A 27,931-nucleotide genomic window follows, 5' to 3' on the forward strand; every position below is an offset into this window, starting at 1 on the left:
GATTGTAATACCATTCAATATGACGTGGCCATTAGTAAGAGCAGAACATACCAAGACACATTGGGGAGCAGATGCATTATACAAAGAATTAACCAAAAGAATAGTAGGACGCAATTTATATACTACAGTAAAGCAAGTGACACAACAATGTGAAATCTGCCAACGGAATAACCCAGATACAACTAGCCGGTTAAAACTAGGAACAATTGGCAAAGGAAATTATCCCGGGCAACAGTGGCAGATTGATTTCTCTGAACTCCCAAGAAAAGGGGGGTACAGATACCTTTTGGTTTTGACAGACACCTTTTCAGGGTGGCCAGAAGCATACCCTTGTAGAACTAATAAGGCAAGGGAGGTAACCAGGATATTATTAAATGAAATTATTCCTCGCTTCGGGATCCCAGCAACAATATCCTCAGATAGAGGACCACATTTTTGTGCTAAGATAGTTCAACAGGTAGGGAAAGCATTAGAGATAGACTGGCAGTTGCACACTCCTTATAGGCCTCAGGCAAGTGGCCAAGTAGAGAAGATGAATCACATGATTAAGCAACAGATAGCAAAAATTAGTCAGGAGGCAAATTTGACCTGGCCACAGGCCTTACCATTAGCATTGCTCAGGATACGAGTTAAACCTCGAACGAAGGAAAATTTAAGTCCTTTTGAAATATTATATAGAAGACCATATCAGCTTCAGTTTAAAGGTGAAGAATTGACTCAGATAGGGGAAGGATATTTGTATAAATACATGAAATCATTACAAAAACAGCTAGCAAAAGTTCATAAGAATGTCTTAGGAACTCGAGCAAGAGGATTAGATCAGCCGCTTCATGCCTTTGAACCTGGTGATTATATATATGTAAAGAATTTTTCAGGACACCCTTTAGAAGAGAAATGGAAAGGACCATACCAAGTGCTGCTGACAACGTTCACCGCGGTGAAGATTAAAGAGCAACCAGCTTGGATCCATTATTCAAAGATAAAAAAAGCTCCAACGAAACCATGGACTACTACCCTCGCTGGGCCTACCAGATTGCGGTTCTCCAGGTTATCTTAGCTTATGGGGGAACTGAAGCCCGGTGGGATTTAAATATACACCTTTCTTTGACAAAAGGTGTTTCACGAATTTTAAATAAGACAAACTGCTGGATATGTACACACATGCCAGAATATAGTGGGAAAAGAATTCCATTAATAGGTATTCCTATACCAGGCAATGAGTCATGGAGAAAGTTCTGGAAAAACACTTCTTGGCCTAAGTATACTTACAGAACTAAACCTTTAGAAATTTATAGCCCCTCAGTAGAGGAACCGTATTATAAATGTGTGCAAAGGTGCAATCCACCCAGAGGAATGGATAAGGGTGAAGGGTGTAAGAACACTATTTATGTAGGAAATCACTCTGGGTGCAATAAGACTGATTACATAGGGGACTCCACCTTTATTGATACTACACTTTGGCCAGTCCCAGAGGGGAAGGGATGGTATTGGTTATGTAATGATACCGCATGGAAGGTATTACCTGAAAATTAGATGGGGACGTGTACTTTGAGAGCAGTGGTCCCGAATATAACCATCCATGATTATCTGTCAAAAGGTTGGCTCCGGACTCATATTCGGAGAATTGAGCGAGGAATAGAAAACCCACTAGTAAGACGGCAAACAGCGTTTCACTCCTTTGCTAGGTGGTTTCTCCCATGGTTGGGGGTGAGTGAACTTGAAAAAGCGATAGTAAATATTTCGGCTGTAGTAGAAGAAATTGAAAATAGAACAGTAAATGCAATACAAGCACAACAGCTCGAAATAAACAGTTTAGCACAAGTGGTGCAACAGAATAGGATGGCATTAGATTTGCTATTGGCATCACGGGGAGGAGTATGCACAGTTATAAACACGAGTTGTTGTATGTATATAGATCAGAGTGGCCGAGTGACTACAGATTTGAATAAAATATGGGAACAAACAAAGATACTACATGAGGTAACTAAAGATGATACCACCTGGGGATTCCAAGAAGTGTGGGAAAAACTCACCTCATGGTTACCCAATTTACAGTGGCTAAAGCAGGCCTTCATTACTATAATAGTTATTGTAGCCCTAGTAATATTAGTTTGTATATCAGTTAGGTGTGTTCTATCCTGTGGCCAACGGACTACCGAGAGTTATGAGGCCTGGAAGAAGAATAAACTAAAACATCAGGTAGAAACAGGAGGATATTTCAGTAGAACCTTGGATAATAATGGGATTATGTAATTGCAAAAGAATTTGCAATGTGTATAGAAAAGGGGGGACTTGATATAGGGATTTAACATAGAAGGGACCACTTAGAAATATATTAGTTGCATATTTACGTAGACACTATGTACTCAGCGTGTGTGCCAATATCTTGTTATTTTATACACTGACGGCTAAATGTAGAGATTGTATGTACTCGGCCTTGTATTTTGTTCTGTCCTAATTTCCTGTTATCCTTGGACACTGCATGCTCAGCAAACGGGATGTAATCAGTCATCCTGTTATCCCTGTTATCTGTGGTCAGTCATCCTGTTACTCCTGCTATCTCTAAACACTGCACACTCAGCAAACGGACTGTGATCAATCATATAACTTATATACCATAAAAGGGAAACATATAGGATCGTGAGCCAAGGAGCTGACTGCGCAGACGCAAAAGCTAGAGAGTCATGGAAAGGACAAGTGAGGAAGACGCAAAAGCTAGAGGGTCATAGAAAGGACAAGTGAAAAAGGCTTTGCTCGACCACCAGGAGACCCCTGAAGACCACCGAGGGACAGGACTGCGGCTGCGCAAGGACACTTGAATATGCAAATTGATTTCCTGGAAAAGTAATGAATATGTATACTCGAGCTAGATAAAAGCAGGCGATACTTGTACTACGGCGCACATGTTAGGAGGAGTGATCCCCCATGTGCCCGGCGCCGCAATAAAGAATACCTGCTGCTCGATCGTGTCCGTTCTTTGACTCAGAAGAAATTGAATTCAATTACAAAAGCTGAACCTACCATCAACCAAAGCCAACACATCACAGAACCACAGAATGGTACGGTAATGGTACGGTTTAGAAGGGACCTCTGGAGATCATCAAGTCTAACCCCCCTGCTAAAGCAGGTTCACCTAGAGTAGGTTGCACAGGAACACATCCAGCTGGGGTCTGAATATCTCAAGAGAAGGAGATTCCTCACCCTCTCTGGGCAGCCTGTTACAGTGCCCTGTCACCCTCACAGTAAAGAAGTTTTCCCTCAGGTTTGGGTGGAACTTCCTGTGCTCCAGTTTGTGCCCATTGCCCTTTGTCCTGTTGCTGAGCATTGCAATGAGTCTGACCCCATCCTATTGACACCCGCCCTTTAGGTATATATAAGCATTGATAAGATCTCCTCTCAGTCTTCTCTTCTCCGGGCTAAGCAGACCCAGGTCTTTCAGCCTTTCCTCATAAGAGAGATTCTCCAGTCTCCTAATCATCTTCGTGGCCCTCCACAGGACTCCTGCCAGCGGTTCTTTGTCTTTCTTGAGCTAAGAAGCCCAGAACTGGACACAGTACTTCTGATGGGACCTTACTAGGGCAGAGTAGAGGGGGAAGATAACTTCCCTTGACCTGCTGGGCATACTCTTCTTGATGCACTCCAGGATACAACTGGACTACTTTACATATGGCATGGTAAGATATGATTAACAAATTCTATTTTTATTTTTTCTTCGTCTTGTACTTCCTAACTGAAGGTCTTTTGCCACAGAAGGAGCTTTCAGTAATATGCTTATTCCTAACATTTCTCTGTCAATAAAAAGGATACTAAATGGATTAATGCCCAAGTAGTTTTTACACAAGGCCCTGAGAAGAAACAGCTATCCTCTCTACTGCTAAAACTTTGCTCACTTCATGCATTTTGAAGAAGCAGTACTCTGCTCCTATTCAGAGGTTAAAGGCTTCCAGAGTTAAATCACATTTCCTTCTGTGTGTTAAGGTTTTCAGTTCCAGTGCTGGCTATGGCTAAGCTCAGTGCACACTAACAGGGTCAGTCCCTGCTCACACTGTCTGCGAAGTCAGGCACAGCACGTATTCACTATTAATTATTAGCTAGTGAGTCTTCAAGCATTCTTCTGCTGCAGACATCATCAGAAGAAGATACTAATTTATACTACTTCCAAGATCTACTTACCTTACTCTTCACAATTTATGCTGCCAAGTGTACAGTATGAAACCAATTCTGGTTTCATTCTAGGGCTGCAGCTCAGGTTTTCCTACAGCTAAATTTGGCACTAGTCAGGAGTAGCATGTTTAAGGTTAATACTAATCCAAGTTGATTAGTATTAGTATTCCAGACAAAGGAATTAGGTTGTAAACACCATGTCCTGGGTACTGGCAAAAGGCAGAACTGCTGTGTATTTGCAAAGCAATCCAGTGCTTGATAACAGGGTCTCATTACTAAAAAATGATTTACAGACAATGCAGAAGAGAAACACACTTGGAAACTAATGGAAAATGGTTTCTAGGAGGCTAAAGTTGGCTGTCCCAAGCTCATCTTTAAGCGATGAAACAACATACTAAGAAAACATGAACTTTGTTGCACTAAGTGTTTGGTATTACTTAGCCCACTTTTTCTTTTTATACTCTATTTCAGGAAAGGGAAGGGAGCTAGGCAGCCAAAGTATCTTTTCCCTTTCCCCCACCAGGAAGTGCACTCCAGCTCTTATGGAGCGCAAGTGACTGCTGTCCCCCCTTCCCCGCTACCATAGACAAGCAGCATTGAGGAGAAGAGGCAGAAGGACTTTTTCCTCCACCTAGCCCCAACTGCAGAACTTTGCTGCAAGATAAAGCCAGAACAAAGTTCTCCCTGCTGACTCTGGAATCACGCTAGCTGCTGGAGGAACCTAAAACTCTGGGTGATGTAGTCATACTTCAGACCTGCAAATCTTTACTTTTACGTCCATAATAAGTCAACTCCAGTCAGAGAAGTTATCACAACAAAGTACATCTGCAAATATTTTATGGGTAACTAACTATCCTTTTGGAAGCTGTGTGGATCACTCTGCAGCATCAGAGGAAACTGAGTCCTTAACTACTATGTAAATAATTGTCCCTGAGAGCGTGGCTGCTGTAAAGTGGAACAGCAATGTAACTCAAAGCAAGCTGCTGACAACTGCATGCACCTGCATTTCTGAAAATGCTTCTGCAATATTCTGGATGGTAAGAAGAGAACTTAAAAGCTTGCAAGAAATGGGAGCATCTTCAGCTCTACTCTACCACGAAGGGGGTCAGAGCAAAGCAAGGAGTTGCGTGAGCACACATGACCTCCATGTGTGCGCAAGTGTGGGTAGACGAGGTGCTCAGGGACATGGTTTAGTGGCAGATAGGAACGGTTGGACTCTATGATCCAAGAGGTCTTTTCCAACCTGGTGATTCTATGATTCCATGAATAAGTTTTCATTTACCTTAAGTGCAGAGGGTCAGATCAGCCCAAACCAGGGAGATGCATCTTGTGACTTTTTGACAAGAAATGGAATTAACAGGAACCTTCAATCTAGTAATAATTTACCAGGGTAAATTATTTTAATGTAATAACAAACTCTTAATAACAATTTACCAGGGTAGTAGGAGAGAAAATACACTATAATTATACATGTAGTGTAACAAGCTGCCCTCTCCCCACCCCAAATAATCACTGACAATTAACAAGATATATGTTAGAAACCAGAACTCTCCTGTATTTGGCATTATATAAATGTATAGAAAATGACAACATCAATTCCCCAAATAGGGTAGAGAATACGATAGAGAAGTTTGACAGCTGAAATAGTAAAAAGATGAGACATTGTACAAAGCTGGTGGTAACTGGTTGTATGATGCAGCGCGAGAGCACCCTAGTGATGTGCAAACAACAAAGAGCGTATATAAGGAACCATATAGGACACTGTAGAGGAAACGTAGCTTCTGTTAATATACACAATGGATAATTCAATTCCAGTGGACAAGTGGCCTGTCCCAAGTGACATGGAAGCCAGGAACTTTACAGAAAGGGCAAGAAATTAATAGGCAAAGCAATTACATATCCGGGTCTCTCGTGCTATGGTTCAGGCAGGTCAGGTTTGAAACAGAGGAACAGAGCATGGGGTTGGAATGCATACATCATGTCTTTGGTTGTTATAAACAGAGGATTTTAGCCTCTGGGCTTACTAAACCAGTGTCCTCCAGAGTAATTACACCACACACAACCCTGTGCGCTTGTCTGCAGAACACGCCGACTAACAAATTATTTCAGTACCCAAAAGGGCCAAGACACTACTGTAGAGTCCCCTAGTTTCACCCCGAAGATACAAATTTGCATCTATAATTTATTGTAAAAAATAGTATAAGTAAACTGAAAGGTTTAAAACCTGGGTTCCAACTATCTCCAGGTACTGCTGCAGGGATGGGAACGCATCAAACAGCTCTGATTCTCTTAGGTTCTTGGCAACACCATCCAAACTTGTACATGACTATTTAGGATTTTTTCCCATGAAATCTGATGCTCTCATCTTGTCATCACTCTCTCAGATCTAGGGGAGAGCACAGGGACAAGGAACAGTTTGGCTTACAACACCTAATAACAAGTTTGAGAAATAATGTGTTCTTCCATTAATACAATATCCCTGTGTTCTGATTTGCTCCAGCCAAAATGTTACTGTATGGAGACTAGACCTCGAGAGACAAATCCTGCTCTTGGTTTCACCACAATCAACCTTGAATAGTTCCACTGAGTTCAAGCTACCCAGTAAGCACTTAACAACAGTACAATCCTGAACGCATTCATCAGCTTGAAAACCATAATTTAATTTGGAAGCTGATTTTGAATTGAGAAACAGAACACTAAATCCACTAAACTTTCAAACAGTATCTCAAAGCACAGAAGCATCTGCTGAATAAATCTTCAGCAGCAATACCTCTAAAACAACTCTTAATGCAGCTATTATTTAAAGACTGCTCTGAAAACAACACAATGGTAATCAGAGAAATTTAGATTTTAAGAGTGACCAAACTACAGTCATAACAAACAAAGAAATCAAGTTGAATTTATCAAGCCACACTGTGATAACAATGATCCTATCTGTATCAGCACACAATGGTTTGGTTGTACAGATAATTCTGATATCAGGTGCAAAAAACTTTCAAAGCTTGAGTGTTATTTAAATCAGTAGCATATGTTCTAATAGGAAGCTTACATCATAGACTCATTGTACTCTCAAATACTGCAAAGTATTCAAACTTGTAAAACATTGTATGTGTTGCTCATACTTGATCCAGTCTATGACACAGCCCTCAGCTCTGCAAGCAGTGTTGAGGCCACATGTCATATAATGATATCATATAATGATATGTCTGCAGTGTTTTCTAAATTCAAGTAGCAATATGCTGAAAACTGTTGGCTTGGTGCCTCCTCTCTTACACCTCACAAAGCCATGGCAGGTAGGTTGCCTTTAGCATCTTATACTGCCTTGGGCAAACGTGAACCACCGATCAAGGTGTAAGATAACAAGGATCAGGTCCCATTTTTTGCTGCCATAAACCTTTTAGGTTCAAATGAAATGGAAATGTAGCACCTAATATTCTGGCCTCATTCTTCCTCCTGAACTGTGCAGATTTTTCCAGTAAGGGCTCCTAATCCTGTTGAGACTCGTTGTTGGAGACTTCAAAAACTAGGCAATAAGAGACCTTGCTAGGCAATTCTCAACTAGTAGGCTTAAATACATCAGAGGAGGGCAAGTGTGTTTCAGGCTGTGCAGAAAGCACGCATCTACCACAGGTCTTTTTAAAGAACAACAATGTCTATGAAACTTTGTTTTCATAACTCCCTTTTACATGCAAATGAAGTATTTCTGTGTGAACAAAAATGTTCTTGCTGCCAAAGGTCTTTGCTGTAGGGTGTTCTCTGTTGTCCCAGCTTTTTCAGGCAACCTTTGCATGAATAAGAAGTTGTTTTCCAAATGGGCTGCAGTGCTGATGCTACTGGCAATATTTCTCCCAACGAAAGGATTTCGCTATTTTATAACACGTTGGGATGTTTTTGTTGGTTGGTTGCTTTTGTTTTAAGTTTCAAGTTTGGAAGGGTCAAAGGTCTGGCATATTGCTTTTTTTACCTCTTGATCTCTGCCGCACACTTCGCTGCCAGCAAAACGGATCTCTGGGAAGGAAACGCAAGTCCTCTGGTGCTGTACAAAGGGTAAATCAAGGAGAGCACTCAGGGCTTCACACTTTGTCCAGCTCATGACACTGCCTTCTCAGCTTCATAGTGTCAAAATGAGAGCCAGCTGCCACAGCTTTCGTGGGCTTGCTAAAGTAAACTGTGATTATCAAGAAGCCACATGCTTTTGGTCAGCATTTTTTCCAAAGCAAAAGCCTGAAAGCAAAGACAAGAGACTGTCTGGCAACAGCAGTCAAACCCACAAATGGTTTAAGGCAGCTTGGTTGTTGTTGAGGACTGGAGCCAGAGACCATGCTAGTGGTCCTGTTAGAGTACTTGAGTGTTGCTGTGGACACATCTGGACCAATGCTTCAACCAGAGATGCTGCATAAAAACCCATGTTCCACTAACAACAATGCCAAACCTCCACCAACCTTCATTAGGGTTAAGATCCTCACCTCCAGTGCCAGCAGGCAAGGAGGAGACCTGGAGTCAGGAGATGACAATAGATGAAGAATCCAACCCCAAAAAGATACATCTCTGGGTTATTCCTGACTTACAACATTTTCACTCATCATTGTTGCTTCACATTGCCTTATTGAACTCACTGTAGCAACTGCAATATTACATTAAGTGCTATGCTACTTGCAAGCACTTCATTTACCATATCAGATTATACCTCATTTAAACCAAAAGTGCTTGCTGAGATCAAGAGAAGTATTTGTAAGTGAAATAGAGTGCTGATATACACACTTCTGTAACTAGTCATAATTGTGCTTAAGTTAACTCAGATGGTTACTTCTGTTAAAGTTAAAATACATGAAATGTAGCTTTAGTTTCAAATGCTCTCATTTTTAGATACTGTCAAAAAAACCTGCGGCAAGGCTTGATCAATGTTGATGTCAGGAACAACAGTTCCCTAACACATGAATACACAGCAAGTGCAGGAAGGATAACGTAATTTTGTGTTAATTTCCTTTTGATCATTAAAAGCGCTTGTCAGCTTAGTTACCGGAGCATTTTAACAATGAAAGATCAGTTACATTAACTCAGATCCCACCATCTGAAAGAAGTAAGGGGTTGCCAAAGTACAGTTCTGTGGGCCAAGACCTGCCCTGATGATTTTTTTGTCCCATCCTACTCCACCTCCCAAACTCAGTGTGAAGCTGCGCCCCAGAGATGCTGTAGAAACCCAGCATACTGTCCTGAACCTCCATGAGTGCATTACGTCTTCCACAAGAGCAAATGAATTTTCGAACAAGATAAAGTTGAGACACACAGTAAATGGAGCTCTTACATCCACATAGCCATTGCCCCTCAATTTAGCTCCAGAGCTACTGACAGCTCCTATGGCTTTTGCAATTGTTCATTCTTGTTGTTGAAATCTGACATACTAAAAAAAATTAAGGATAATGAAACTGTGGTTACAGAATAAGTTATTTACATTGAAGGAATGAATCCCACAGCACTTTAAAATTTCCTGCATGAATAACTTAGTCTCCCACATGTTGTGTGCCTGTTTCACAGTATGCTCCAGGTCTGAGCTTTGGCAGATTAAAAGATATCAAGACAAGATACATTGCAACCTTGATTTAATATAGATCTCATTCTTCAAAATTAACACTTGAAACTGTTAATGCTGCAGGGTAAGCAGAAGGAATATTCTGTAAAAGATCCAATCAGTTGACGGATTCAGTGCTGTTAAGATACACACGACAAAAAAAGCCCTCTTAACCCTTTTTTCTGACTACCAGAGAAACTGGAATTCTAGATTAATTGACCAGACAGAACTAAAGAATCAGATCAGCTTTAAGTTGCTATTCAACTTTTGTCATAGTAATGGGTATAGTTTCCACTGGAAAAAATACTTAGGATGCTGTAAAAATGGATTTATATGAAAACCAAGACAGAAAATGTAGTTTAAAGTGATTTAATCTGAATGTACAGTGGCAGGAATGCAGATTTTTGAGATTCTTTAGATCTAGTACATTCGTACGACATGATTTTCTCCTGTGGCTGATGGTAATTTCTTCTTTGTACCTCTTCCTTTCTTTCTTTTTTCATCTGTGGATATATTCAATAAGAAAGCAGGAAAAGTACAGACGTTTGCAAGGAACAGATACAGGTACAACCTGGACAGGCCTGTGAATAGCTGGCAAATGCCAGTTGATTTCCTCCAAATTTCTTTCCTCTCAGCCTCTCATGTTCACCCCAGATTGTATAGACTTGCCTCTGTATGTCCTGAGTTAAGACTTTTTCCTTAAATAATAGCATCAAGGGAGACTTGCTCTGCTAGTACTGGCCTCCAGATGTTCTTTTACAACAAGGAAACAAGATGTAGAAGAGAAACTTGGGAGACCTCAGAGCCCATCAACCTGACTACTGAGGCAGATGAGAACTTATATATTTCCATACTGTCGGTGTTACTACAAGAGAGAATCTCAGCATTTGTTTCACAGTACCACAACAGACATCCCAAATCTAGTGCAGGCACGCTAACTGGACAAGACCTTCCCACAAGAAGGGAAAAGCTGAGAAACGTCAACCCCTGACCCCCTGGAACACATGGTATCGTTAGTATATCTGCAGCTCAGGGAGTGCTTACTTTGACATTAGCCACACATCCTGGCTGTATAACACCAAGTGAAGCTGGACTGTATAAAAAATTGTACACAGAAAAGGTTTGAGGGCTTCATGTCAACAACCCAGGCTTCAGCAGAAGTATTTACTGCTCAAATATTCAACAGAGCTGTGTTAGCAATATAACGGCTAAGGCAACAGTAAAGAGAAGCTGAACTCTCATTTTGGATGGGTGCATGACATGAGATGACATCCTGAAAGGAACGGCCACTCTTTACCAAATATACTCTATGTGGTGTGTTCATTCAGATGGTGGGCAGAGAATGGACACAACTATTTACTAAATGATGGGCTTACCTTACCTCGCAAGTGTTTACTGGCAGATTTGCTCCACACATTACCTATTATTTATTTACTTTGCTATTTCACTATTTACCTTCACAGTGCAAAAAGTGTCGTGGCCTCTGATGATCCTCCTGTGGTTTTCATGTCCTGAACTGTACCAGGGCTTGGATCACAAAATAGAAACATGATAGCGATACTGCTGAGGAAAGAAACCTGACTCTGTGAAACTGCTCAGGTGACAAAGGGAGTCTCTGCTCTGTCTAAGATGAGATGAATGCACTAGACCCTCCATTGTCATGACAAGGAGACTTTTAAACTTGGAGCTACAATGGTAGGCGCTGCCTCATAACTGTGTTCTACCCAGGTACACTCTGTCTCTGACAGTCTGAGAGGTGACAGAGGAGCTTCAGCTACGGATAGGCTGCACAAAATGTAGTGCTGAAGATAGGAATCACAGAAAGACACTGCAAGGCCATGAACTTGTTTTGATGTCCTCTGTGTTTGCTGCAGAATGGAGACTGAGCTCCAGAACCACAATAGCTCATTTGTACAGAAAACAAGTTCAGCTTCTCTTGCTGGTCAATCAGCTTGTCAGACTTCCTGATATCTAAGGTCATAAAGACATTCACACTCTCTCTACTTGGGGCACCTGACCTGATCAAATTACACGAAGAGAAGGTATCAGCGTTACCCTATCTTCCTAGAAAATGGAGAGCTAGGCATCTCAGAGAGGTGTACCCAGAAGTGATAAATGATCAAAGCAATCAGATTTCCACAGGGCTTAATGCAGACAGTGCTTTACTGAAAACAATTCATTTGACTAAAAGTAGTTTATTTCTGAATTTCTCTCACAAAAACTTCTGTATTTCTGTCCCAAAATCATTACTTTTTTATCAATAATATGAATGTCCTTAAAACTGTCAATACTAAATAAAACCTGAGGTCACAGCAATTTTGCCAAGGTTTGTAATATTCATAGGAGTCTGCAGATGTCAATACAGAGAAGACTGATTAATGGAGAGATTAGGGTTCAACTCAAACGCTTTCCTAGCTCCTGGCAAGCACACAAAGTCCTCAAAGAACACGTTCTTCATAGCAACCTTAAGGGCTGAAGGACTTCCAGGCTAGCTACACAAAAGAAACAACAAAAACACTTCCTAAAGAAACTAGCTTGCATTTGAAATTAAATTTGCATTTGAAATTAAATGCTTTTCCAATCCAGAAAAGCAAATGTTAAAGCAAACAGTGATGCTCTGGGCACTGAAATACAAACATGAAGAGAATCGCCCAGACAAAATCAGAGCACTGGTTCTCTGACTGCATGTGTAAGTACAACCTAGAGCAAGAGCACCTTGATCTCTCACGAAACAATAAGCAAGTACTGTAATACACATAAATCACCTATTCACAGATATTTGCATCTTTAGTACAAAGTAAGTAACTGAATTAATTTTAGAAAATACTTTGAGATTTTACCTGTCATAAAAGCAAGGACGATCCTTGTTGCACAAAACTTGCTGCATTTATGTGGAGTATCTACATTACATGAATCAGACACAGTAATCCAGTAACTGTGAAAAAGTAAAACAACAAGCAGAAAAAAAGCAAACTAGAGATAAAAAATGAGCAAGGAAAAAAATAACTAAAAATGACAAGGAAAAAATGAATTTAGGGGAATGATGCCCCTAAATCTCTTCTGTCTAAGAGAAAATGATACAGCAAATAGTGAGTACTTAGACACAATAAACAAATCAGGGGCTGATCAACGACACAGCTCAGTCTTATACAACACGGCATAACTTGATCCAGATCCCACAAAACACTCGACTAACATTCAATTTTCAGTGGAACTTGTAATTCAATTACAAGTGGAACTTGTAAACCGTTCCACTGAATTAAAACTTCTTGTGACTTTAAATGGCAAGCATTTGCTTAAACTCTTTCTTGGATAAGTACCAAGAAGTAATATTGCTAAGTTCAAATTCCTAAAATCCTCATTCAGGTCTCAAAAATATTTTTAAACGTTTGTTTAAAGCCCTTGCCCTCAATTAAGAAAGAATTGGTCTGAGCCTGGTTTCTTAAAGACATGAGGTCCCTTGCCCTCAATTAAGAAAGAATTAGTCTGGGCCTGGTTTCTTAAAGTCATGAAATGATCAGCAAAATCCTTACTCAAATCACTTGGTTCACATTTTCAGTTATTTTTTCACAGTCAAGAGGGCTCAAAACTTCCCAAAAATTGAATACAGAGTAAAAGAAAAAAAAAAAGAAAAACCCAACAAAAAAATCCACAAACCATTATCCTAAGACTCGCAAAAGCACGAGAACTGTTTGAATGTACTCTGTTCCTTTCTCATTTGAACTTTAAGGACAACTGTCTCATTTCCACTCTCCCATGACAGCATCACTCACTCAAACGGACTAGGATTACTCTTGTTCTGGGGTGCAATATAGCCCTTCTACAACAGAGAAAGAAATCTGAGAATTGCATGCAATGAAGGCTGCAGCGAAGAAATGTTAACTCTATCTGGATGAAGGAAAATGGCTTTCCTTTCCCTGTATCCTTCATACTTACTTTGCCCCCATAATTAATCTCACTTAAAATATAATAACCTCTCTCTGTTACAAGCAGTTGCTTAAGTAGCCCTGGGAGCAAACCAGTCTTCTGCTTCCTACAATGCATACAGCTGGATGGGAGGAAATGAACTTCAGCTGGTGAAACAGCTTCTGCTATGAACTTATGGGAACCAGTTCCTAAGATTCCCCTATCTGATTTAAAAGCCCTTCATAAGGTATCTGTCTCACATTTTTAAACAGATCTTTTCATTCATCTCTGAATTGAGAATAAAAGCGATCTGATAAAAAATACATAGGCTATGTGCCAAAGCAGAAGTAGTAACTCATTGGCCTTGAAATATAGTTCTTTTACTGGAAATATTACAAAGATGAGAACTATGTGTCGACACAAAGAGGCGGTTTTTAATAAGCACTCTTCAGAATAGGCTCCACGTTTCATCCTCAATTACCAGTTCATAAATCTAGAATGTCTTGGCTGCTGGCAGATGGGTGAAGGTCACCAAATGAGGACCTCATAAAACTAGGGTGATTCAGAAAATTAACAGCATTCTGAACTAATCTCTTTTCATGGTACACTGGATTTTCCAGAGCTGTCCCCCGTAGCAAAGGGGCAGTAGAAAACTAAAACCCAGAAGCAGGCAAAAAGAAATTTCTTTTCAATCACCAAAAGGATTATCTGCAAATAATCTTGGATATATTTTCCTTATGGATTAGATTAGACAATTGATAATGATATTCTGCACTTATGTATAGCCTTTCAAAGTTTCACGTACTCAAAAGTAACACAAGTTTTGGCGGTATGGAAGGAAGGGGATACACACCATGAATTTACAGCTAAAGTAGCTCAACCACATTTCCCATCAAAGGAATCAGAACTCCTTCAGGAACTACCAGGAAAAGCCAAGATTCAAACTCACCGGCCTAGCAAGCCTTGCTCTCCCATAGAAAACTGTAACAGACAATTACCGTGATTCCTCACTGCCAGAACATCCCTCCATTGATTTATATCTAATGGCAAATGGCAACACACAGCATCCTCACAATTTGAGTTCCTACGTGCAGTTGTCAGGAAGAAACATTTCAAAAATATCAGTGACTAAAGTCAGGATCATAAATCCTTATTTTGACACCTCCTTATATGCAGTTTGCTATCAAGAGAATTCTTCCCTCATTTTCAAATTGAAGAAAAAATTTTACTTCCGTTTCACCCTAAAATAATTAGGAAATTCTACCCTGCAAGACAGAATGAAACAAAAAAAGGTCCCCATTTTATTACTCACTCATGCATGCATACTGACAGTCTTTTGTCCATAATGATTCACCATAATACTTTTTTTTCATATAATATTGCATGAAAAGAATGGCTGCTTTTAACAAACCAAATATATATGAAACATCCTCTATCTTTTGCCTGCTTTTACGTCCTTACCTTCTTTTCAGTAAACAAACCAATCTTCCATTCTGTCCTTACAAGATATTTCCTGTTACCTGCTGCCCATTTTCAAATTACAACTACAATGACTCTGGCCTTATGGCTGAGAAAGTCTGCAGGAATTACTTTTAGTGAGAAAGAAGTATGTTTTTTTGATCATCCTCAAAAACCTCAGCGGCAATGGTTTGGTCAATTATGACAAAATAACCACCTTTTGGACAGAATTCAAACACTAACAAGTTTCATTCAGAAATAAGATTTCTAAATATTTTTGAGTAAATGGCAAGAGTAGCTATGTTACATTAGCCATAGCAGACATCGCCAGTGCTGTGACAGCAATGTTGTTTAATGGGCATTAAATTGACATGATGCAGACATCCTAAAATAAAGTTCACGTACCCAAGCTGTGCCTTCATGGTCTATGCCCTTCAGTGATCTGCGTTTATCAATGACAGATTGTCAAAGATGGGAATTAATAAAGGAAAGCTGTTGCTGTGCTGTACTGACTGAGGTCTGGTCTGGGAGAGCTAACAGTTTTCTCCTTCCTTTACCTGTTCCCTGACACTTGCATTTAATTGGCACCCAGAAAGCATGTTTATTTAAAGGAGGAGTGGGTAGCTTCTCCTGGGCTTTGTGTGCCTGGGAAATGTCATGATACTAGACTTGATATCCAAGCCAAAATATATTTATGCTATAGTTGATCAAATCAAAACTCAACTTGAGACCAAATGTTATCTGCATCCAGAACCATAGAGAATATGTCAGGTCACAGAAAATGGTTTCCGGAAACTTTTCATGACAGAATTTAGAGCCTCAGAATACAATGGGATGTGCAAAATTCTGCTAAAGCCCTAAGTCAAATAAACTAAATGTTTAGTTTTCCTGAACTGCACTCCGCATTCAGTACCAACAGAACTGGTCAAAACATTTTTCACTGACACATTTTAAGAGAATATGGATTTTTTTGCCAAACAAAAAATGTCTTTTTAGGTTTTTTATTCTTTTTTTATGTGATACAATGTCCTTCAATATTGTAAAAAAATTTCTTCACCCATTACTTATTCCTCCATTACAATAATGGAGTAATTTCATGTTTATGACAGTGGTTGGTTGCTATTAAAATAATTGCTGCAATGTAGAATCACCACTTTTCCATGTTATGGACCAGAAGGTGGAAAAAAATTTAGACTGCAAGTACTTCATCTCACCACTAGAGCAGGGGAAAATAAGATTAAAGTGTGACAACTGAAGTTTGTTAGCTACTTTGGTGACAATGCATGAGACCAAGAAGAATTTATTGCCATTTCCTATTAGGGAACACGTTCTCTTTAACAAGAATTAGAAAAATTGCTATTTTTTCCACACACATTTAGCAGACAGACATCCATAGCCAGAGAGCAATCTTGTTTACGATAGACTTCTACATGGCCATTTAGTGATATGAACTGTACTTTTCCATTATGCATTAATTACTAAGGTTAATAAAGCTATCAGCACAGCAGAGAAGATGGCTCTGCCTCCTCATTGCGACGGTTTTCACTTCTACCTTCCCAGCCTGCCAACTCCTCGGTTACCTGGGAGAAAACAGGTAATGCTTTCATGGAGCTCAGCAAGCGAGGGACATGCAATCTTCACAGCAGCTCTCATAAACCTAACTTCATTGACTTCAATAAAGCCAAAGTGATTTTCATCAGCTGTGGAACTGGTCTGACCTGTACAGAAGAGACTACTGTGCACAATAAAAGCCCCAAAGCTGAAACACTCTGAATTCAAGCACCTAGACATAGATAAGAGGTTAATTTCTAGCTCCTTTCAAATTTGCAACGAATTTTCATGGACTTCAGCATCACGGAACTTCCCTGGTGGCAGACTGGGGATAATTCACTGGCATCATTGTAACTAGATCGATTTATTTCAGCTCAGGTCCTGTCCTTAAAATTATGTGGTTGTGGTGCACATATGCAGAACCTAACCCATTATCATTGCATGAGGAAATGGAAGAAATGAAAGCAACAAACCAAGATTTTATCACTTAAAAAAAATCAAGGGCTGTTATTCTTTATGTTTATTTCAATTATCGTTCATTTCTTACCTCACAGACACAAGCAAGCTATTGTTCAACTTCAGTTCTCTCAGATTAGGTACATACACACCTACAGGAACAGAATAAAGAATCACTTTGCAGACCTGGCAATAGAATACATGAAACTTCTGACAATTAAAAGTTGAAGCATCTGATTTTACATGCATTTCTTACCTGTTTCTGCCAGGTCTGTGATGAAACTTTTCTAAGAGAATTAATGATATTATTTCACTCCAAAAAAATTTCACCCTTTGCAGTTTTGCAATATAAATATATTGTCTGAATGACAACCCAATTATTATTTTTGGAACCTCTCTCTGACAATTATAATAGAGCATCTTTCCAGACAGATAACAACAGAAACTGGCTTGATTGGTCACTGTTTACTTTGGTCTGATTCCCAACCTCTATGACCACTAAATTAAGAGGTAAAGGGTGCTTCGGAGTATAGCATTCCATGACCTCTAATTTCTACATAATGCTCTTGCTTTTCTCCCCCAAAGTCTTTTTCCACCTGTTTAATGGCAAGTAGTGATGGGCTTACTGGATACATAGCTAAGTAACAATTCTTCAAAATGTTATTTTGTGTCAAACAACACAAGCATAATTTCCCATGTCACAACATCATCTTTCATAGCTCTGATGTTCCCAAAATGCTAATTATGTTTTGCTAAGCACTGCCTTCTCCTTTTGATTTTATGGATGTGATCCATTGTTCACTATTAAATTCTATGAGTTTCATATCTACAAACCCCCCAATATTCTGGTGTTATTACTTTAATGTTATGGATTTTTTTCCATTTCCAAGAGACATTTTCCTCTTTGGTGTCTTATATAGGTATCTGTGAACCAAAATCATAGACCAAATCCCTCCATGCTGCAGAATAATTCAGATATCAGCTCAAGTCCCAGGAAACATTTGCTATTGACAAAAGCAAACTTTTACCCATTCCCACTAGCAGACTTTACATACAGCTGGCAAGCATCCTCCGGTATAACTTACAACAATGTAGAGGTAATATAATAATTTTAGACAGACTGAATCATTGCTAAGACATTAAAATCTGCTCTCAGTAAATATTTTTTTCTGAATCATCTCAGTAATCTCTCTTTGGCAAGCGTGACGTAGCAGTGTCCAGAAGAACATTATTTCAGCCCTTTGCTAAGGATCAAAAGAGAAAAAACAAACAACAAAAATCAAAAAAGAGAAAAAGGGAGTGGGATCTCAAAAGCAAACAAAGGAGGTCATGTTGTTCATCCCATTTCCCCAAGTAAAACATTTGCATTTATGGCAAAACCATTTTAATAAATCATGTTTTAGTAGAAGCATTATCTATATTTAATGCTATCTGGGAATGATTATAACCCACATATTGATCTTCAAGCTGTACAGAAACGTCCTTGCAAAGCTCCTTAAAGTATTAAAATTGTTGAACACATTGTGCAATTTTTTAGCCTTGTTTTTGAATCATTCTTCATAGTCCACAAAAACTAGTATGAATTATAACACACTAACCTCATCCTGAAGGGTACACCTTCTCATGTATGGCAACAAAATAATGTGGAGTCCTGAAAAAGGATATACTAGGATCTCTGTTAATTATTCACAGCAGTCATGCTAGCTACTGAGCAAAGACTTCCTCAGATACTATCTACACACTAAGAAAGCCTCCACAGAAAAAAACCCCAAAATCTACATTAAAAAAAAAAGATATCATGTTTCTGATTAAAAACTTGAAGCACAGAGTGACAAAGTGACTTCCTCTGAAGTGTTAAAGGAAAAAATAAGGTGGATGCAGTATCCTGTCCAGAAGTGGGTAATAGCCTTGCCACAGACTCAACCAGAGAGGTTAAAGGGTTACCAAGCAAAAATGTAATGGTGTTGCAAAGCATTTCAAAGCTACTGCATTTTAAAAACTAGTATTAAGCTGAAGTTTTGAATGAGGAGTTGATAAGACTAGCTCAAGAGAAATAGAGAGACTTGCTCAAGAAAACACTTTCCATTGAATGCATTTAGAGTTGGTTCAGGAAAAGAACAAATATTACAGGATTGAAAGAGGTAGAGTGACAGGCTGATGATACAATATTCACATCTGGTTATTTCATTATTGTAACACAATCCTCTAACTCAGACATTTTATTGTATTTTTACACAATCTGTTCCTGGGAACTTGTAGTGTGTTAAGCTCTAATGTGCTGTTTACTAGACTGAAATAAAAGTACACCCCGTGCAGTGGTACAAAACTCTGCCAACAAGACCTTTACAATACATTTCTCCAATTAGTAGGTTCTTTAACTTTTATATTTGATATGCAATTGTTCTTTGGTGCTAAGAATTAATTATCCATTTGATTTTGCTGGTTTCCATAGTCCAAATTCCTTATATAGAGAGACTAGAATATTAAGTTAAGAAGAGAAAATTGTAAAATGATGATGATGAAATAAGAGATGTATTCAAATGTAACAACATTCATCTAATTTTCTTAATTTTTAGCCTCATGGCATTGTGCCATCAAGAACAAGATTTAATCTTTTGCTAATGTAAAAATACTCTGAAATATCAACAACATTAACTTCTAATATTAGTCTTTAAAGTACAAACAAAAAATCCTCATCCCAAAACTGCCTTCATACTGTATAATTTCAATTTTTAAGGATGAGAATGGTCCAGAAAAATGCTGATGACCACAGTACAAGGGTGAGAATTCAGAATAGTGAGCAATTCTATCTCATCTGTCTACAACTCTCTTTCACTGAACACTCTTTTTGTTATATGGCTCTGAAATTACTAACCACTGACAACATATTAGTGTTAAACTATTCTACTGTAATATCCCAGTGGAACAAAACTAAATAAAGAGAGAAAGAAATCAAAGTTTAAGGTATTTGATTGCTTTCCTTTAAGAACAGTCCTAAAATCAAAGTACCACTCAGAATTATTATCATAAATATTTTAGTTTGGTCCTCCAATGCAATGTGTATTCCAGAAGAAAAGGCTGATTATGCTACAAAAACAATTCTTTCCCTGAAGACACCTTCCTTGCAGCTACTATATTCAGAGCCAGAAACTGAATTTTCCAGATTACCAACTCCATTGCTGAATAAAAGTGATTCATTCAACAACACTGCCTTAACTGCTGTACGTCACAAGCAGGGTAGCAATGCAGATGGCTTTCTGAGCTGCCTTAGTAGGCCAGGTGACATTTAGATAACTGACTAGGAGTAAGGAGAAAACAGGCTAGATGTTGGTTTTATTATAAGCTACAACATTCATAACACTTGTTTTTTACATTACGATGTATGCTTCAGGTAGCATCATATATCTTGGTTTCTATTGTTAACAAAAAATCGTCGTGGCTTGACATCTTACACTTTCTGGAATATGGGCTAGTGAAAAACATACACAAAAGAAATGACTGACAAATGCTTGTATTGGCATCGGGCAACCTATGTGTTTTATTGATTCTGCAGTACAAAACAGGTGTGTGAACAAAGGCTGCACTCTTGTAGCAGGAGCAACCTGAAAGGCAGATAAAACAGGCCGTTTAATTCACTTCAGCTGTGTTTTATCAAGTGAGATACCTCACCTTGATGTTATTTCCACACATGTTCTAAATGTGCATTTTTTGCACAGTTTTGGGTTGAACTGGGCAACAGGGCTGGAGATAAGACTGCAGCACTTGCAGGCAAACCCAAGCTAGCTGCAATCTAGCTACCTGAGATGAGAAACAAAAAAGTACACATCGGTGAGGGGTTTAACATAAGCTCCTGCCCCAGTACATACTGTGACTCCTGGAGAGCCTGCCCAAGCCCTGTTGCAGCAGATGCTGTGGAACCTTCTCAGCAAGGCTTGTCAGTACCAGCTAAACCAACGCCAGCATGGGCAGGAATGCATGTGCCAGACTTGTGCCTCCAGCCTCCACATTGCCTTCCTAACCATGGAAGCACCTGCCACAGCGACACTGTCTGCCCACAAATGTCTCCTGGCTTCTGATCCAGAATACCAACAAACAGAGCAAGAGGAAAGACAGACAATGATTGTGCATGAAAAATAATGAATGCCTACTTCTGAACCCTTAGGAGAGCTTTTCCTTGATAAAGCACATGCAAGGGAAATGCAGTCTGCAGACACATAATCAACTTAGCCTGGCCACCAGCAGGCAACAATTCAATAAGCAACGGTGAACAGCACTGTGGGTAAGTTGATTTGTAGCTATTAAAATCACTTAGAAATAGGAGAACTATATAGTGTCTTAAATTACTCTATCCCATCATTACTTTCAGCAGGGATTTCTACAAGCCGGTTGTGAATGTAGTCCCAGATCTGTCAGCAATCAAAACTGAAGGAATAAGCTAATGAAAAAGAAATAATCCATCTGTTTGAGTATGAACTGAAGCCTACATGCAGCTGAAGAGCATAGAAGTTAAGTCCAAGATTTGCAAAATGGGATACAAGACTTGCCAGGAAGGTTCAGTGTTTTGCCTGTCGCTCAGCAAGGTACACTGAAAACAAAGAGCTAGAGATTTCAGCAATTACCTCAAGCCCTGCTATGATTCAGATTCGAGCTCTGCCACAAAGCTTCTCCTTAATTTTAAAACTGATCACATGAAAATATTTTAATATCAGTCTTTTTGTGATTTGGCCCACACCTGGTCCTTACGAAACAGAACTGTTCCTCCCCGCCATGCCCCACCGCTGTGTAGAAGTTTACCTGACAAACTGGGGAAGGCTAGCAGGAGTTCAACGCATCCCAAAGTAGAATGCTTGTAAGAAAAAGTCAAACAACATGTTTTAAACCACTTTGGAACTCCTGCTAAAGGACATGTAGGCCCTCAGTCCTTGTCTTACAGTCTGTGTATGGCTGCAAACACTGAAATGTTTCTCAAGAGGAAACTGCAAGTGTAAATCTGGGATGTGAGTGCTGCAAGGTTCCACATGACCCAGAATTATGTGCAATCTAGTAACTTGAAACTTTTACCTGGCCATTTAAGAGCTTGCACCGTCTATTTTATCTACACACATAAAACCAATTAAAACAACATTGTTTACTGAGTGCCAACTGATCATCAAAAAAAACCAAAAAACCTTGATGATAAAGATGCTCTTAGCCAGCATAACTGAGGAATACAGCGAGAGCAAGGTTAAGTGATTTAACATGGCTATAAAAAAAGCAAATTAGTTTCAAACAGAAACACCAAATTGCAGAGCATTCCAGGCTGGAGGGGACAACTAGAAGTTGTCCTGAGCCTCGTGCTCAGAGCCAGGTTTTCTGTGAGATCAGGCCAAGGTATTCAGGGCATGAAAACCTCCAAGAACAGAGACTCCAAACCTGCCTGGATACCCTATTGCTCAACTGTCCTAATGGTAGAAAAGCTTTTCTTTGGTCACAAGGGAACTTCAGTCATTCCATCTGGTCTGGTTCTTACCCTACACCTTCCCTTAGGCTATTTATCCAGACTCCTGTGACCAGAGACCAGGTAAACAGCACACAGTTTCAGAGGAAGGCAGCCAGTGAGGAGCACTCAATGAACCCAACGCCTTCAACAGAAGACTTGCCCACACTATTTGCACTGAAGGTGCTTCCCTGCTATACCTTAAAAATTCAGGCCTTATTCCATGCACCTAAAGATCAGCTGTCATGTGAAAAAAATCTTGCAAGGAATCAATGATCACTGGCAGCATTAAGCAGCAAATTTTCTGCCCTAGCCACTTGCTGACATTTGCAAAGACATTTTCACAGGGAGGAAAATTCACTTAAAAAAAAGAAAGACAGAAAGAAATTGAGAATGGTCTTGATATTCTGTCATTCTCAAAAGCAGTGGGGACCTGCAGCTGGTGGATGCTATGGCATAGCCCTCAAGGGCCAACTCATGGTGCAAACAGTGGGATATATACAAGATGGAAATTGTCTGCAACATGGGAATCATGTTCTATATTATGTAAAAGTTGCAAAAGTCTAACCACAGGGAGCAGAAAGAAAGGGATTTATACAAGGGAAGGGAAGGGAAGGGAAGGGAAGGGAAGGGAAGGGAAGGGAAGGGAAGGGAAGGGAAGGGAAGGGAAGGGAAGGGAAGGGAAGGGAAGGGAAGGGAAGGGAAGGGAAGGGAAGGGAAGGGAAGGGAAGGGAAGGGAAGGGAAGGGAAGGGAAGGGAAGGGAAGGGAAGGGAAGGGAAGGGAAGGGAAGGGAAGGGAAGGGAAGGGAAGGGAAGGGAAGGGAAGGGAAGGGAAGGGAAGGGAAGGGAAGGGAAGGGAAGGGAAGGAAATAGCTAAGTGAAATGGTGTAGGAATGGGAGCACCACGTTTGAGCATTGTAGAAATGGCATTTTGGGATTTTCTTACCAAATGAAGGGAACAGGACTGATTAAATTATGTTCTCTGAAAGAAATGGATGTAATTTACCTTAAATACCATCACCCACTTTTGGGAACGTGACTCCTTTTGGCACAGTAAATATTATCCTGTAGCAGTTACTCAGCTTCAGTGTAGAGGAAGACAAACTTGGCTGTGAAGGAAATCCACATATTGTTGGCAGAAATGACTGCCAATACTGGAAAAAAGGAAGGTTTCTTATTCTCAGTACTAACTGCTACAGAGGGAATTCTCTTGCTACTTACTTACTTCCCCAGTGCAGTGATGACGACATAGAAACGAAGCATGAGCACTGGGGCTGTTTGGGGCTCATTAAAAATTATGTATGTACACAACCTTCGTCAAGCACATCATCCAGCACAGCTTGATGAGGCAGTACAGGACACAAAGATAGGCATCTGGCAGCATGAGCAGTCTGATACCACTAGTGATTTCCCAGTCACAGTGGAATCTTAGAGTGGAAGGAAACTGAACTTTGGCTACTGCATTTTGCTATAGTACTGTGAACCATGTTACTCAAGAAGAATTTTTTGAAACTAATTTGCTTTAGACAGAAGTTATGTCACTCATCCCATTGCCATAGTTTGCAGGCCTATTTAGAGCCTCACAGAAGAAAACAGAGATCAAGGAGTGAGAGGTACCAAGGGGATTTTGTTTCAAGAGCTCTTGAGTAGGACAGTACTTTACACTGGCTGGTGGTTTCTGAGTCCCCAGTCCTGCTTCAAGACATGATGAAGGAAAATTTGAGACGGTGAGCAGAAGACAAAGTATTTCCTTACCGAAGTTGCCTAAGCTGTTCTCTCTTGTATCTACTCGCATCTCTAGGGCCTTTACTTGCTGTAGATCATCTGCCCCTGTCAAAACTTTCTGTAAAGATAAGCAGAGATACATGTGTACTCTCATGTAATAAACCAGACGGGTCAAAATTACTAGATATGATCACATTGAAATAAGTTTAGTATTCAAAGACATTTCTTCCTCATAGCTCTGAATTATTTTAGTCTCATACAACTTCTATATTGTTTAAAGAGTCAAGGCTGAGGGTCATATTCAAGCTGCAAATCAATAACAGATCCACATGCCAATTAATTTCATTTAAACAGTACGTCCATGTTTTAAGATTTTCATAAGTCTTGTACTAATCCTCAGGAGACAGGAAGCATTACCCTTAAGTGTTACCTGTAATCAAAAAGGCATGAGGTAGCAAAACTCAACAAAACACACTATTCAGGCTTTCAATCCTAACTTATAAAAAGGAAACACGACTTCAGCTTCTCTGAAAGGAGACAACACTAATTGTAAGAATTAAAAATTCCTTTGAAAAGAAATAGAAACCTCCAAAATATTTCATTATTTCTGCAAGATCTGAGTAGAGGATCAATCACTGCATTAAGTAAAGGAGTGTGTGTGAATGCAGGAACTTCCCTAATATCCTGAAGTCTGTTGACACATACATGTAGGTTTTGTTTTGGCAGAGGTAAGCAGGACAGAAACAAGCAGAAGCTACACCCAGAGGAGAGAGGGACAGTCACTGAAAGCTATAGCAAGGTTATGAAGTCCAAAGATGCCAGGCTGCAATTCCACAAGCAGCTGAAGCAATCTGGCTTTATCACTGCTCTCATCCCCTCAACCTTCCTGCTATGACCCAGCTCCTCTCTCCTCAGCTTCTCTCATCCAGGCTACATGTCCCAACCCCTCCTTTGCAACAGCTTTGGGTACTTAGTGGATCCTACCATGCATGAATTCAGTGAGAGACCAAGAGGGAACTGTATCTTTTTTTTCCTGATGAGTTAGTGGTTCATGGAGGAGTCTGAAACACTCCTTGAGAGATGGCTTTTGTATCACAGTAATGGGCTGAAAGAGCTTATGCTATGCATAGTGATACAGCTGCTAAATTTTCACCTTTCTGTGCCAAGAGCCACAACATGGGGCTAAGTAAGTCCACTTCAAAGAAATATTTGACTCCAGCATCAGTGTCTCCTCCTCAACGATGCAATCAACAGCATGGGTTGAAAAACATGTATTTGTTACCTACCTTTTGCCCATCTATTTAAGATGAAGGCAGGAAGTAATTAAAAAACGTCCATGTGCAAGAGACAAGTTTTCGTACCATTAAAAAGTTACGACATTCTTTTGTTTATTCATCAGAAGGGAATGTGTAGGACCACCTCCGCTGAAGAGTTTTGGGAACCACAAGAACAACCAGTTCATTTGGCAGGGAAAAACAGCTGTTGCAACATTTTTGCTCATTAATTAAAATTTGTATTGCACATAAGTGACAGCAACTTCATTCACTGTGGTACTTCCACATCCTCTTAGAAACAAAGGACCAAATACAGTCTGAGTGTAACTGAGATGACAGTTCAGAAGGGAATGGCTTCCTGAAAAGGCTAAGCATCCATCCTTGAAACACCATCTCCCTCTGTAAGGTCTTGACTTGGACTCCTAAGTAACAGAACTATCCAAAATCTTCACTGCTTTTGAATTGTCTTTAAAAAATTATTTTCTTAAATTTTGATTTATGCAGGCTAAGCCTAAGAGAGCTTCTAGACTTTTTTGTCTCCCCAGTGGAGTATAAGAAACAAAGGTCTAAGGCAAAAACTTGAGAGACCCCAAGGGCATCCAGAACTTTACTTTCTATCCCCAGATGCAGGTACCACAATAACAGTTTTGCCCCTGCAACGTAGGCAAGTTTGCCAATTACAGACTGCTTTCTACCCCCAAGTAAACACATGGTCTCTTACTGCAAGACACATTTTGCAGTAATCTTTTTCAGCCGATGATACTGTCTGTCATCTGTGACATGAGAGTACTTGAGAAACATAAGCTAGCTAATATCCTGGCACAAAATCATGCAGTAAGATCATTGGATTTGGACACAAGCTTATGATTAAAAAAAGCTTCTTCTGAAATATACCTCCCCACTCCCCATCAAAATAGTCATAAGAGCCTATATCATTAGAAAACAGAATAGGAAGAGGTCTCAGAACAAGAAATAAGCTCACAGCTATACACTTTGTCAGCAAAGCTGCAGAAGGTCCTGGCACCACAAGGGGCCTCTGCCTTTCTGCTTTGCTATCTGCAAGTTCTCTGCACTCTGCCGTTCCCCCTGCTGTATTCCAGGCAGCTTCCTTTCACAGTTCTGTTCTTTGTTCTCTTCTTTCAAAATCCAGGCATAAAAGCCGCATAATGCTATATTCTCTCCTCTTCTGGAGTTCCCTATACCTTTTCCCCATACCAGGGATTACCAATGTGCTTCTTTGCCCTCATTTTCCTCTTTCAGTCTCACTATTTGTACTTTTTCCCCTGTCAGAGATGAGCTGCTTAGCTCATCAGCATTTCGTAACACAACAGCCAGAACTGTGGTTACAGTGCTGAAAGCTTACTGGCTGCAACCACCAGCTCTTTGAACTATAAATAGCTGCCTTGAAGCATGTGCTAATCATATGCAACAGACTCCATGTGTTCTCGGTCCCTACTTCCCCATCCCACTTTTCCAAGAGTCTCTGAAAATCACTGTCCTTCAGTTGACTGACGCTAAGGAGGCGCTTGGAGAGTTGGAACCAATTGGCTGCAGGATGCAAAAGCTATCATGCTACATGAAGGAAATGAGAAAAACTTCTGAGGTGAGGCTATGAGCTCATTTAAAGGCACTAGAAACATAGAAACCCCAGGTGTTCACTGCAAGCGAGTCAGAAAGTAACAGGCCAGGGCAGCAGTCCAAGAAAGGGTTATGTGGAGAATGGTTCCTGTGGAAGATAGTTAGGACACTCCTACTCCCTAGACACCTTTCTTGGCATACTGGTGCAGCTTTAAGTGTGACATGTCTTGTGAGCTACAGCTAAGATTCTGGCTGTAGGAATGGGGGACATTTAGGAAAGGGCATGGAAACATTCAAAATAAAGCTGTCACATAGTAAGACCTTCCTTTTATGCTATTGTTAAAGCATAGGATCCTTCCTAAAAATTTGAAAGAAGAGATATTTAGGAAGAGATTTGCTGCTACTGGCCAGCAAAAGGGGAAAAAAGATCATGGCCAAACACACTGAAAGAATCATCAGCTTGGGCAGAGAGATGTCTGGCACCACATGGGTAGAACTGATGCTGAATGACCCTGCAGCTCTTCATTCCTAGGGCCATGTCAGGTCTAGGACAGGCTCCTGCCCTAATTCAGAGGTGAGTCCCTTTGTGGCTTCAGGTAACAACTGCCTGCTCACAGCTCAAACAGCTGTTTTGACAGCCAGAGACAGAAGGTCTTTGCCTGTGTCCCAGGAATGCTTACAGGTACCAATGCGCTGTGCCACTTAGGGATTTCTTTGGCTGTTTACAGCAACTCAGCGTCAATGTAGAGCAGACAAAAAGGGACCAAGAATCTA

The 27,931-nt window shown here is 40.1% G+C and overlaps 1 protein-coding gene and 1 long non-coding RNA gene across 2 annotated transcripts in view; both read right to left on the minus strand.

Moving 5' to 3' along the window:
- Positions 1 to 27,931, minus strand: part of LRRC56 (leucine rich repeat containing 56) — a 68,188-nt gene that overhangs the window by 25,280 nt on the left and 14,977 nt on the right. Inside the window, 2 exon segments of the mRNA XM_069857886.1 lie at positions 17,196 to 17,256; positions 24,336 to 24,423. Of these exon segments, the coding sequence (XP_069713987.1) occupies positions 17,196 to 17,256; positions 24,336 to 24,423 (149 nt within the window).
- LOC138721145 (uncharacterized) lies at positions 10,097 to 12,642 on the minus strand. The gene is made up of 3 exons (XR_011337516.1): positions 12,574 to 12,642; positions 11,189 to 11,260; positions 10,097 to 10,236 (listed from the first exon to the last, which is right to left on the minus strand). It is a non-coding gene; the product is annotated as an uncharacterized lncRNA (long non-coding RNA).

Source organism: Phaenicophaeus curvirostris, chromosome 5 (assembly GCF_032191515.1).
Source record: "Phaenicophaeus curvirostris isolate KB17595 chromosome 5, BPBGC_Pcur_1.0, whole genome shotgun sequence".
In the NCBI taxonomy this organism is placed as follows: domain Eukaryota; kingdom Metazoa; phylum Chordata; class Aves; order Cuculiformes; family Cuculidae; genus Phaenicophaeus; species Phaenicophaeus curvirostris.